Source organism: Prinia subflava, chromosome 3 (genome assembly GCF_021018805.1).
Source record: "Prinia subflava isolate CZ2003 ecotype Zambia chromosome 3, Cam_Psub_1.2, whole genome shotgun sequence".
Taxonomy (NCBI): Eukaryota; Metazoa; Chordata; class Aves; order Passeriformes; family Cisticolidae; genus Prinia; species Prinia subflava.
In genome coordinates this window covers 53,827,994-53,842,078 of record NC_086249.1, presented here as the reverse complement: position 1 = coordinate 53,842,078, position 14,085 = coordinate 53,827,994, and the positions used below count along the sequence as shown (strand labels likewise).

General features: G+C 44.3%; 1 protein-coding gene across 1 annotated transcript; it reads right to left on the bottom strand.

The window, feature by feature from the left end:
- Positions 1-6,402: 6,402 nt before the first annotated feature.
- LOC134547974 (uncharacterized) lies at positions 6,403-11,905 on the bottom strand. The gene is made up of 2 exons (XM_063392201.1): positions 11,804-11,905; positions 6,403-8,454 (listed from the first exon to the last, which is right to left on the bottom strand). The coding sequence occupies exon 2, from the start codon at positions 8,418-8,420 to the stop codon at positions 6,990-6,992; it is 1,431 nt and encodes a 476-aa protein (XP_063248271.1). The 5' UTR covers positions 8,421-8,454; positions 11,804-11,905; the 3' UTR covers positions 6,403-6,989.
- Between the last annotated feature and the right edge of the window lie 2,180 nt (positions 11,906-14,085).

Below are 14,085 nucleotides of genomic sequence, written 5' to 3'. Positions count from 1 at the left end.
GAGGGCTGCTGCAACACCCATTCTGATTTCCATTCACTTGAGCTGGGGGGAAGAGAGGTTACCAGGAAAACTAAGGCAAAATTGTTGTCAAGTAGCTCAGCCTTCTCCTTGTCCATAGTTTCCAGTATGCCAGTCGTGTTCATTGGTGGCATAAATGCTTCCTTTAATCTTCTTTTTCTGGCTGCTATACTTGTAGAATTCCTTGTTATTTTTTGCATCCTTTGACAAGTTCAGCTCCAGTTTTGCTTTCTGTCCTCTTCCATACACAACTGGGCAATATCCATGTAATTCTCCCAGGGTACCTGTCCCTGCTTCCACTGCCTGTGGAAGTGTCTGTGCCACTGAATTCAAATTGTTGAATGTCTCTTTATACTTGCATTCTGGTAAATGTCTTCGTGTGTATTCTTTTTTGTTATTTGCCTGAACATAAGCTTACAGTCACATCTCTAAGACAAGTTCATATCTTACACCATATCAAAATATTGTTTTCTCACTGTGACTTTTGGAGTAATGTTTGGAATAAGTTTCAAAGTAGTAGTTATACATTTGAAAATGTTGTCTTGCCGTCACTTTTATGATAGAACAAACTTTCTGAAGTTACCTCTGTAGAGTTTTTATATATCCCGGCTTTTCTGGCTGTGAATCAAGATCCCATTAACAAGAGTTCTTCTGATCGCTCTTGCTACATTTGGCAAAAATAAGGACATACCTCCTAAGGTACATAAGATCTAAGTCATAAAGGTCCTCAAAGATTAAAACAACTTAAATTACTCTTCCCACTGGTCCAGATTTTAGGTTTAATCCTTGTAACCACTTCCACTTAATAAGTGAGTCACATATTTTCTATCACAAGAAAGCTGTAAATATTTTGAAGTGTAGCCTGAGACTGAAGCCAACATATAAATCTTGTCTAGATGGACAACAATATGACTAATTTTTTTTTCTTTGATTTAATGCACAATATTTTTGCATGATTTCAGGGGAAAGAATGAGCTTTGTTTAGTAAAAAAAATTTATTTGGTTTGGTATTCTTTTAGTTTAGAAGTGTTTTTTAACACACTAACTGTGCCTGTAGTGTTATTTGAAAGACTATATGCCATGGTCTGTTGTCCAGCTCTGACACTGAATGGTTCAAGTAAATAGCACTTAATTCTACAGATTTTGTGTCAGATTTCCTTAATGAGAGATTGTTGAAACTGTGTAGAATAGACTCAAAAGTTAATAAAGCAAGGTGAATGATCAGAGTTCTACTATTGGAGGCTGTGCTTAGCAAAAGTGTCTATTTCATGGTACACAAATACATTATTATGTGACCTGATAAATGGTTATAAACTCATGAATAGAAGTCTATTGAACTATAGTTCAGTATTAATAAATAATTTCAAAATTAATCATTAATTAGTTAAACATAGGTTCATTGGTTGGTTTTAATATCTTGTTATTTCATGTAGGAATGTTGTACTCAGCCAAGGTACCTTTATTTTAATTTTCAAGTTCAGCCTTCTAATAGTACTTCTTGACAATACAGAGAAAGTAACTTTTGCAGAACCTAGAAGAGGGATGACTGTCATGCACTAGTGTGTTCAGCACCTTATAAGAAAACCTTGCACAGGCATACTAATTACCAACCAGATCATGTAAATATCTTTCTCTGGTTCTCTCACTATAGCTGCAAACTGTAGCTCCCTCTCTTAGCAGTTATGTTGGCAGATGGCATGCTGGTCCTTTTCCAGTAGACTTCGCCAGCTCACAGGGCTACCACCCACTCCCTTCCTCTTTCCCCAACCTTGCACCTCCTGTATCTTTTTAATACCCTCAAATCTCCCCAGAGCTCTTGGAAGGTGGTGTATTTAGAGAAAGGACAGTTTCATGTTCCAGGAGATTTTAAAACATGCCAACTAAGGCTTAGCTGGCATGCTGAAGTTTGCAGGAGCATCTGTCTATAAAATATTCTGACTCCACTTCTTACTGATCTCTGTTGGAGTCTTTGAGAGAAAGCTTGTTCTACAAACTGAAAAATAAGAAAAAAGTTCTTTTAAAAAAATCTGTAAAATAATTGAAACTTAATAGAAAAATCTATGAGTACTAAGCAAGATCAGATTCCCCATAGAAAATTGTTGGCTATACCTCAAAGGCTATACCAGTTACAATGAAAACGTGGGCAAATAATGGGTGTCAAGAAATTTTGGTAGTGTAAAACCATAAAATAAATGTATATGTACTCTTTATTTTAAGCATATTTACCAGCTTCTAAGAAAACTTTGCAGTATCTCTATCAAGTGTAATGACATGGTTTTTATTAGGCAGAAAATAGATTTGATGCTTTTAAGTTTTTACTTATGGCGAACCTAAACTTCATCCACTATTTGCACAGAAAATGTCTCATTACATGAAGGTAATTAAGTATCTGTCATTGCCAGATGCTGTTCCTTTTTAAAGATGGTGACATTTCAGCACTGAATTATGACTGGATTTGAATAAGGATTTACAACAGACCTTCTCTACACTACTTTATCATAAAGCACACTCTACCTAAGTAATTGCAGTTTTCTTCATGCCATTTGCAAGGAGTGCTGTTTAGGGTGGAGAACTTAGAATTTTGAGGAAAGCTGGTACTTTAAAGTTGGCACAAATTAAAGCTGCAGCTATGACTGAAAGCTGGCAGAGACAGACTGCAGAGTACTTTGCTCCAGCAGGTCTATCCCTTCATGACTGGCTTCATTATCAGCCAGCATGCAAAGAAATTTAAAAAATAAAAATTAAAACAAAGAAATCATATGAAAAATGTGAAAATCACTGCTTTGGTAAATTCCTGTATTCAAATGTGGGTTGCCTGGCCAGGTGGGGTTTTCATGGGGGAAAGGTTCTGACTTACTCTTTTGCCCTTCAGTGAAAACTAGGATCTTGTAAGGTTGTAATATTTCTTTTGCCTATGGAGGCAGAGATCAAAGAAATATTCTTTATCACCTCTATGCTCTGTTTGAAAAGTTGATGAGCTGTAGGATATCTTTTTACTTTGACTGGTCTCCACAGCAGTGGAGTGTATTTGCTTCATGTGACATAAAAAAATCCTATAAACAATGTTTAAATTCCACAGCCAGTCTTTGAAGGAAGATATCCAAAAATGTAGTGATCCTTTTTTTTTGTAGTTACAGGAGGCTTTTTTGTTTTCTTTTGTTTTACCACATGTAGCTGAGTAAAATTACAGACAGAAGACTGAGTCAATAATATGTCTAGTGACTTAGTGTTTCCATTTTCATATACTGAATCCAAAAGACACTTGCTTGGTTCTGCTTATGTCAAATTATTATGATATGTCTTTCAGTCACTTTCTGACAATTTCCACTGTTATCATAAAATTTTTAGCAAAGTGAAGGGTTGATAGAGTAATATTTTCAAAAATAATTAGTGACTGATTTCTTTTTTTTTTACTTTTTGATTTTTTTTTTTTTTGCTTGTCAACCTGTTTCTTTTTTGAGTGACTGTGGTGTAGTACTATATTTTCACACGCATGCAGACAGCAAAGGTAGTACTTCAAGGGAAAAGTCCTATAAACTCTAACCAGTTACCCACACATTGCACCATCTCATCTTGTGGTCACTGCTAGATCTTTGGGTTTCTAACCACTTTTGTCATTGTAGCTGCCTTCTTGAAGAGCTTTATCTTGTCATAGAATCATAGCATCATTTATGTTGGAACAGACCTTTAAGATCATCAGATCCAACTGTTAACCCAGCACTGCAAGTCCACCAGTAAACCATGTCTCTGAGTGCCACATCTAATTGTATTTTAAATATCTGCAGGGATGAGGACTTAACTGGTTATTTGGGCAGACTGCTCAAATATTTGACAACCTGTTTGATGAAGAAATGTTTCTTACTGTCAAATCTAAACCTTTCCTGATGCAACTTGAGGCCATTTTCTCTTGTCCTTTCACTTGCTACCTGGGAGAAATAACCAATATATCCCCCACTGAAACCTTCTTTCAGGTCCTTATCACATAGATAAAGCCTCTCTGAGTGATGCAGGTGAAATTCAGGTCTTCATCCTGACTCCAAATGTGTCTTTTTTGGGCTAGGTGTAGCATTTGGGAGAGGTAGATGTAGATTTTGCATATCACTGCCATTCTAAGAGTTGTGGTACCCCAGTAATAGGTTTCCAGGTATTACTAAGAAATGCATGAATTTGGTTTTAGCTCTGTATCTAAAAACTGCAGAAAAGTGTAGTGAGTGCAGTAATAGACTCTTACAAGACACAGTTTCACCAGATCCATCACAGGATGCTAAGCAAGTTTATTGTTTGACATATCTTTATTAAAATGCAAATTCTGGCATTTTCCCAAGCTGGCAAATCCTTTCCACTCAACAGTGTGAAGCAATAAAACCCACACAACTTTCTTCTTAGATAAAGTAATATTGCTAGGGTAATTTGCAAAAACAAAAACAAAAACAAAACAAAAACAAAAACAAAAACAAAAACAAAAAAAAAAAAAAAAAAAAAAAAAAAAACCCACACCACCTGGATAAAGAAAAACCATCAGAAAATCCTAAAAGGAAAGAAACAGAATCATAATCTGGCTCTTAGTGTTTTCATTCTCCTCCCTTTCTTATTAACCAATACTTTCTCAGGACTTTTACTGTTCAGTACTCACCTTCATGTTCTGAAGTCATACCTCATAACAAAATGACTCAGTGTCCTAAATGTTTGTAACAACGACTTACCAGTGTAAACACTCCAGCTCATCTGTATTTGAATACAATTTACTTAAATGGAAAGAAAATGCACAGTTACGTTGTGAACAGAATGAAGGCAAAAGAGGAATCATTCAGTAAAACAGGATCAGTGTTTGGCTAACGGTGCAGGCACTGAGCTACTCAGCATGCTGTATGTAAGCACGTAAATGGCACTTGCCTTTGATCAATGAGTAACTCTGTCAGCACAACCTCTAGTTGTTGTTGAATACAATGGGTTGAATTGGCTTAATAGCAATAACAAGTTGCTTAACATTTAAAAAAATAGAAGTGTAAGAAATTATACAAGTTAGGTAATATCTAGTAAGTCTAGACAAAATTAGATTGTATTAAGCATAAGTAGAGACAGAGGAATAGTTACTGGTCAGAAAGTCCCTATTTTATAAAGCAATTAAAAGAACTAGAGCGAAGTACTTAATGCTTCTTAAGCTGTGCAAGGGTACTGTTGTGCAGGTGAAAAAGAAATTAGTCCTCAATTCTGGGGTTATATGCCATGATAAGATATAAAGTAGTGCTAATTAGTTATAGGTAACATGAGACTAACTACCTGGTATACACTCCTGCAAATTATACAGAGAAGTCAAAATACTAGTATAATACTAGCATCAACAAAAGCTAATAAAATATTAGTGAAAGAAGAGAAACATTATAGATCTTTTGTAGGATGTTTTCATTACAGAGTGTGCTGGATTGTTTAAAAAAATGTTATGAAGATGACCTGGGTTTGTTTCTGATTTATTTTTGAACTGGACAGTTGAGGCATTTACAGCTGCCAACACAGGAGCTCTTGGACTCTTAGCAAACTATTCTGAAGATGGAGAGTGAATGGAAGGTCTACTTTCTCTTGCTAAGACCAAAAAGATGAAATGAGTAGTCTTGGCTGTGTCTGCCTTGGCAAAGAGCCAAACAGGATTCAGAAAGTGTTTGGATGACACATTGTAAAAAAGAAGTAATGTTTTAGCTAAATATGTAATATGCAAGAAGGTTTACCCTGTACCTCCAGTGACTGCTCTTATATTTTTCAGAGTCAGAAAACAAAGACAGAGAAAGAGCTTGATTTAATGAATTAGATCTTTATTTTAGCCATAATGAATGGAACTTTGACTTCAGTGGAAGGGCTTAACTTTCAGAAGAAACAACTTAATATTTGGGTTGAAATAAATCACCTGCAATTTTAATAATTTGAAACAGGTGAAAAAACCTCCTGCGGGGCTCACCTAATAAAGAAGAATACCCTAATCATATGTCTGTGGAATCCAAAATATTTAACAAACATTAGAAGTCTTAAGTTGTTATATTGTTTTAAATTTGGTTTATGGGGACTATATTTCGTGCTCATTTCCACTCTCATGAAAACATAACATGTGCCCTGGGATAAGCACCTTAGAAGAATGGAATAATTCACCTTTAAGTTGGTTTGATAACACTGTCTGATGGTTTAATAATGAAAGTTAATCTCCATTTTCAGGGCAGTAGTCATCAATACAGTCTACATATCTATATATATATATACACACACATGTTTAAAATATGAAATAGCCTTTGAAAAAGTGGGCACAACATTTGGAAATGTCTCAAATAGAAATGGTATACAGAAATCCTAAAACAATTGTATTTTAAGAAAAAGCCAAGTGGCAGGTTAGTCTGCTGCAGTGCCTCCTGGAGCCACTGGCTCTCGCCCCGAGCTAGCCCAGGCACTGGAACAAGGCGCAGCCTAGGGTCAGTCTGCAGGCAGGGCGAGCAGAACTGACTCCTGTGGGCTCTGTGTCCCTGAAGGGGCTTAGGAGGGATGTGCTGAAGCAGCAAGGCAGAGGAAAAAGGAGGACCCAGAACTGGTGCAGCAGAGAAGGTTTATTAGCCTCGCTCTGAGCCCAATTCTGGACCCAGATACTGGTCGTGCACAGGGTTTTAAGGGGGACAAAAGGGGAGGAGAAAGGGGTGGGGTTGGCCGCCTCCGGCCAATGGGATACAGTCTCTAGGGTAGACAGGGGAGGGGAAAGGCACTTCGGACTAATCACAGAGAACTGGGAGGGGAAAACCAAAGGCGGGAAGGGTGATGGACACTTAACTGCAAGGTCTAAAAATATCCCCTTGTGAGGGAGAAGGAAAGAACAAAGGAATATTAATTAGGGGGGGGGTAGGGGTACATAGAACTGAATTGTACAAAGAACCAAGCTTTACATACAACATTAAAGATAAAAAGAACATGCACCACCACATCTCCCCCTTTTCTTTTTCTTAAGAGGAAAAAAATCGCGGTGGGTCGGGAAGATACTCAGATTCCGGGTAGCATTCAGCAAAGTACGACTGCTGGGTAGGCCATTGGTCATGGGGCAGACGACATGGACCCTCCGGTTCCTCATACCCCTCCAGCTCCTCCTCGGAATCTTCAAATTCCGCTTCCTCGACGTCAGCCGACACTGCTGTATGATTGATCTCCGGAGATGGGGAAGTTGTGGTGCTGGAAATCAACTTAAAAATCATTCTCCTAATTATTCCGAAGGCCACGAGGACAATGAAAATAATGAACACAAATAATAAAATGGTCCTTAGGATGGATCCTACCCATCCCGACAGCCCCCAGCCCTTGAAGATATTACTCAACCAGTCTGATGTCTCCGTCTTTATCTGCCCGACCATGTCTTGCATTTGTCTCAAGATCTGTTTGGTGTCCTCGGCCCGACTTGATAGGTTGAAGCAACATAGACCCTCAAACTCCTCACAGGTATGCCCGTGGAGGAGCAAGAGGTAGTCTATGGCCGCCCGATTTTGAAGGGTGGCCTGCCTCGTTACTTCCCCATCTTGCAGGAGATTATATAGGGCATTGGAAGTTATCTTTGACTGTTTGGCCACCCAACATTCTAAATGAGCCAATTCCCCCATATTTTTTGCAATGGAAACCCAGGGGGCAAAAATAGTGACTGCGATTCCTTTAGATTTGCTCCAATGTACAATTTCTGAATCGCAGTTCGGGTCCAAATTCCTCAGGTCTCTTTTAGCGATAGCCGATTTTTGTGCACCATTTTCCTTTTGTTTCCAATTCATAATTTGGGTTTTGTTGGGCGAGAACAGTCCCAATTTCCCTAAGGTGCACGGACCTCCTGAAAGATGGGAGGGGATGCCTGCCCAAGCATGGGTCCCGCAAATGAAAAAAACTCCTTTTGGCAGTCTTTTAGGGTGGTCATAAATTTGGGGGGGAAGTATTCCTTTAGTGATTCCCCGGCACCATGATCTGGCATGGTACAATGAATTGGCCTGGACAAGGTGCTTAGTTCTGGGATTAAGAGCATTTGCCGAATTGAGGAAATGAACACAATACGGGGCTTTGGCCGAACCAAGGAGCTCCAGCTCCTGGGGTTCTTCTTTTAAATTTTCTAAATGAAAGAAAAAATTTCTCCAGGTAATAAAGGCGTGACCCCGAGGAGCTACCTTACTTATGCGGCGGGCGTAATACAATAACTTCTCGGGCAATTCGTGTTTTTCAAAAGGGATCCCCACGAGGCAGGAAGAAATCGGGTCCGAGGCACTGGCCTGGTTCAGGCAGATATGGTCTTGACCCAGTGATCGCGCCAGCATAGTCCACACGTTTGTAGCGGGCTGCGGCACAATCCAGGCTTGGCTGGCTATCAGAAGGCTGGTAATCACGGTGAGGAACCGCACAGTCTGCATGCTTGATCAAGATGGGCAGGACCTAAAACACAAGCTTAAAAACAGAGATCATGAGGTCTCGTAAAAATGAGCTAAGGGGGAGTCATTGTCCCATTCCCAAAGGGTGTCCAATGGGGGTGTCCTGGAACACTTTTTTCGACGGCGCAGGGCCGCCGAGGCCACCTGCGGGATCTTTCCTTCTCTCTCTCTTTTTTTCTGTATAAACGGCTTGACCCACTTAGCTGGGATCCACTTCAACCCCCCATCAGTGAGGACGCAGGCGTACCCACGCCCCCACGTCACTAGGGAGAAGGGACCCTCAACCTTGCCCGAATCAGGGGACCTTACCAGGACGGGCGGGTGGCGCTCAACCTTCCAGTCGCTGTTACATTGAAAATGCCTAACTATAGGCGGGTTGGGGTTGTCGAAGGAGCAGTTTAAAAAGTTAATAACATACAAAGCTCTGGCCAATCTGACGGAGGGAGTCTCTATTTTCAGCACCTGTTGTTGTTGCTGGAGGACCCGTTTGATGTTTTGATGGGTCCTCTCGACGATCGCCTGGCCTGTGGGGGAGTGGGGGATGCCTGTCTTATGTTCCACTCCCCATTGCTGCAGGAAGTCTGCAAGCTCCTTAGATGTGTACGCTGGGCCGTTGTCCGTTTTGATCCCCTTGGGGATGCCCATGAAAGAGAAAGCCTGGATCAAGTGCTGGATGACGTGGTGGGCTCTCTCCCCTGCGTGCGCAGAGGCATACACAGCGCCAGAGAAAGTATCCACTGATACATGGACGTATTTGAGCTTCCCAAACGATGTAACATGGGTGACGTCCATCTGCCAGAGCTCACAGCTCTCCAACCCTCTGGGGTTGACTCCAGCATGCAATGTCGGCACAGCATGGGACTGGCAGGACGGACACGAGCCGACAATCGCCTTAGCCTGCTGACGTGTAAGGTGAAAACGTCGAGCAAGGCTAGGCGCATTCTGATGAAACAACTGATGGCTGAGCTTTGCCTGCTCGAAAACATCAGGCAAAGGGGCCATCGCCACTGGGGCAGCGAGGGCATCCGCCCTCCTGTTTCCCTCGGCAATGAACCCAGGCAAATCAGTATGTGACCTCGTATGCATCACATAAAAAGGGTGCTCTCGGTGGGATACAAGCTTGACTAGTTTCGAGAGCTGCTCATATAGAGCTGGGTTAGACACCTGCTGCAACACGGCCTGATCAGCTCTAGACACCACCCCCGCAACATACGCGGAGTCGGTTACTAAATTGAAGGGTCCGGGGAATCTCTCGAACGCCCTGACGACAGCGGCCAACTCGGCAATCTGAGGAGAGCCCTCAACAATTTTAATATCTGCATCCCACTGCCGAGTTTTGGGATCCTCCCAAGTCATGACTGACTTGTGAGAAGCCCCGGACGCGTCAGTAAAAACGGTCAGAGCATCAAGGGGTCTCTTGCTCCGGACACTCTTTAATGCCAATCGAAAGGTTACTTCCGAATTGAACAATTTGTGGGCCGGCCGATGAATTGAAATTTGTCCCGTAAAGGAGTCTAGAGCGAATTGCAATGCTTCATTTTCTTGAAGCAGGTGTTCTAACATAGGTTTGGTTATTTGGCCCGTTGACAGACTAATTGGTATGTGAATGTATTCAAAGTCACAACCGGCCAGATCCCGCATCCGCGTTCTAGCTTTGCGGATCAGCTCAGCCATGAGCTCCTGCGGCTGTGTCATCCTCTTGGGCCGGTGGTGGCTGAGAAAGACCCACTCTATAATAAGAAGAGGATCTCCTCTGCCCTGGCCCTTGGTGTTGTGTGATGTAATAGTGTCCCATTGGAAAATGATCCCGTAGAGATGTGGCAGCTTACCCATTATGATGAACCTGAAGGGTAGCTGGGGATCACACCTGTGCGCCTGTCTCGACGACATTGCCTCTTGGACTTTCTCCAACGCTGCTTTTGCCTCTGCAGTAAGTACCCTGGGAGAACTAAGCTCCTCTCCCCCTTTCAATAAATTGAAAAGGGGTGCCAGATCCTCGGTGGTCAGACCTAGCCAGGGCCTTACCCAGTTCAAAGCACCGCAGAGTTGATGGGCATCGGCAAGGGTGCGGACGGTAGTCCGAATGTCCAATTTTTGAGGAACAATGGTCCTCTTTCCGATTTCCAGGCCCAGGTACTTCCAAGGCGGCATCTTCTGAATCTTATCTTCTTGCAGCTCGAACCCTGCAGCAACTAACGAACTCGTTAACAGGTCAAGCGCTCGTGACAGTTCATCGTCCGTCGGCGCGCAAACGAGGATGTCATCCATATAATGATGGATGACAACCCCCTCCGCGGCTGCGCGCACAGGGTGCAGCAAGGAAGAGACGAATTGTTGACACATCACTGGAGAGTTCTTCATCCCCTGGGGGAGGACCCTCCAGTGATATCTCTTCCTTGGGGCCGCTCGGTTGATGGAGGGAACCGAGAAGGCAAAACGTGGTGCGTCATCCGGATGTAGTGGAATTTGGAAAAAGCAATCCTTAATATCAATTACGGCCAAATTCCAATTTTGGGGTAGCATGGTGGGGGACGGCATTCCTGGTTGCAGGGACCCCATGTCTTCGATCACATTGTTAATTTGCCGGAGGTCGTGGAGGAGGCGCCATCGTTTTTTGTCACTCTTGCGAATGACAAAAACTGGCGAATTCCACGGGGAGTTGGTCTCCACTATATGCCCCTTCTGTAATTGCTCCTCCACGAGCTCCTCAAGCGCCTTCAATTTCTCTTTGGACAGCGGCCACTGTTCGACCCAGACTGGTTCATCTGTTTTCCAATTCAGTTTCAGGGCCGGGCGCTTCTCAGTGACCGCTATTGAAAAATCCTGTGGAGGGTCTGGAATGCAAATTGTGACCCCCCACTGAGACATGAGGTCTCTCCCAAACAGGGGCCGTTCGTAATCTAAAACAAAAGGACGAGTAGAAGCCAATTGTCCTTTTGGTCCCTCGAATTTTACCACGCTTTTTGATTGTTTCGCCGATTGGAACCCACCTACACCTCGGATGTTTGCAGGCACGTCTTCCAAGGCCCAATGTGACGGCCAATCCTTGGTAGGGACGATCGTCACATCTGCCCCTGTGTCGAAAAGCAGTGGTGTATCTACTGATTCATCCCCTAGTATCATTTTGCACATGATGATGGGCTTCTGCGTCGTGACGCGATGCACAGTATTTACTGAGAGGGTGTAATGCTCGGGATCCCCGTAGGGAAGAGCCTGTGCAACAATTTGTCCTTTTGGGACAAATGTTGGGGGATGAGTAGTTCGCAGCCAGATCATGAGGGCCCTGGGATTATTATAGAGTGTCCCAGGGAGCACCTCAATCTCTTGCGGAGTATGTTTGCAATCGCCGATGACGATGAACTTACCTCCTCTCGCCAGCGGCCAGTCCCCTAGCTCCTTCGGGTTGAGGGTGACTTGATGCCAATCCCGATCCCGTAGATGTAGGCTCCTGGTAAGGTGTAACCTGAAGGGTTCAAAGAGAGAGGAAGTGGTCAATATCGGCATAGCTAAGTCCCAAGCAGGATTTAAAAAAGTCCAGTCCGGTGGTTTAGTCTCGTTCCAGCGACCCCCAAAGACATCTCCCCCTTTGTGGTCCACCCTGTTGGGGTCATCACGCCGGGTGGACCCGCGCTCCCCCTTTAGTTTTTTGGATCACTGCGGGAAGGTTGCGGCGTTCCCGGTGGTGTCGTGGGATTCTTTCTCCCTCTTGGTTTTTTCGGGCATTCGTGCGCGAAGTGACCTTCTTCTTTACAGAAGAAGCAGCATCCACGCCGAGCAGGATGATCTTGTATTTGAGAGCGTTGATTGGGACGCTCTGCCACACGCACTGTCCTTGCAGGGACTGCAGGTGGAGCTGGAGCAGGTAGGTTTTGTCGAGCAAGGAACGGGACCTTCATCTGGCAGACTTGTAACATTGCCTGGAGAGTACGTGGAGGGTCTAGGGGAAGACTTAGAATGGCTTGTTTACAAAGGTTATTTGCATTAACAAAGACAAGATTGTCCCTGATTTTTCCCCTAGCACTCTCGTCCGGAACTTGCACTTCCAGAGCCCTGGAGAGTTTCTCCACAAAGTCCACAAAGGGCTCTGATGGTCCCTGTTTGATCGTGGTAAAGGGTGGTAAAGGTGCGTGTGGCTGCAGTGTAAAGAATGCCTTACAGGCAATGTCCTTGATGATTGGGAGAACTGAGGGAGGAATCAAGAGAACTTGCGCATCAGGGGAACTAAAGGAGCCCTCTCCGCTAAGCAATTCAACAGAGAGGGGGTTCCCCTGTTCATCTATTGCTGGTAATGGCAGTGTTGGAATGGCTTCCCTCAATGCTTGTTTGAAGGCAGCTTCCCAGAGGGTGAACTCTGTGCCGTTCATCAAACAAGCAAAGAGTTGCCTAAGATCCGCAGGTATTACTGTGACCCCAGCTAAGTCCGCAGTTAGGAGGCCACGGAAGTATTGGCTCTCTCTGCCAAACTCTTTATGCGCCTTGCATAACTCTCTAATTATATTTTGAGAAAATGGATGCCAATTTGCTTTTTGGATATCACCACCTCGGGTTTTTCTGTAGGTGACCGGCGCTGCAGAGAGGCTTACTTCCTCATTCCCATCGCTGCTATCTTCCGGTTCCGAAGCGTGGGAACCGGAAGAGAGAGCGTGGGAATTTTGTTGCCAAGATGGCCTCCTTCCGGGGCGGGGAGATGTGGCTGACTCCGCCCAGGAGGTGGACGAATGGGCGGGGTGGGAATGGGGTGGAGCACCGTGGGAAATGGGAGGGGTCATGGGAGGGGTAGGGGTGGAGCGAGTGGGAGGGGCTTTCCGGGAGGTGGGAGGAGTGGTAGGAGGAGTTGTGGGAGGAGTTGGGGCGGGACGAGAGGGTGAGAATTTTCGGGATGAGGGAGGGGTTGTGGGAGGAGTCGGGGAAAGGAAGGGGTTGGATGAATAAGGAGAGGCGGGGAATATGAAGGGGTTGGATTGAGGGGGAGGTGGGGGGAGGGACAGGGGGTTCTGGGAAGAAGAAGGTGTCGACCACGAGGGCCACCTGCCGCCATTTTGTGGAGCACAGGCGCCATCTTGTGGCTCCTGTGACTCCCTTAAATTAAATTTAACCTTGGGCTTAACTGCAGGGGAAGAGGGGGGAAGGAAAGATCCCCGAGTTGCCTGGCCAGGGCGTCTCAGGGAGTCCCCAGCAGTCCGGCCAAGACTGCTGAGGCTGGGGGATCGAGAATTTTGAAGAAAGCCTGGGCTAGCAGCCCTCTGGGTTGCTGCTTTCTTCAAGATTCCCTTCTTTGGGACCGAGGGGCTGGTACTGGGGTGAGGGGGAACTGGGGTAACTCGTCTATTAGGTGGATTTTCTTGCACCTTTTGCCTCTTGGTGATAGCTTTTAACTGCGAAATTAAAAACATAAATTTTTGTGCCTCTTTTTCTGTTGAATTGCCCAATTGAACCAATTTCTTCTCTGCAGCCTCCCAAAACCGGGAGCTGCGAACTGTCACCTCTGTAGTATTAGGAAAGTGCAAGAAAAGCCACCTGATCAGCCTTTTCAAGCAACTACTTGAAAACTGAATTTTCTCCAACTCCAACATAGAAACACAAACATAATAGGCTCCTTTTTGTGCGGAACTCAGAGAGGCACCCATTCTCTCGGGATGTTAAAGTC

Bases quoted from the DNA above. Each gene is read 5' to 3' on its own strand.
- LOC134547974 (XM_063392201.1), bottom strand. From the start codon at position 8,420: ATGCAGACTGTGCGGTTCCTCACCGTGATTACCAGCCTTCTGATAGCC.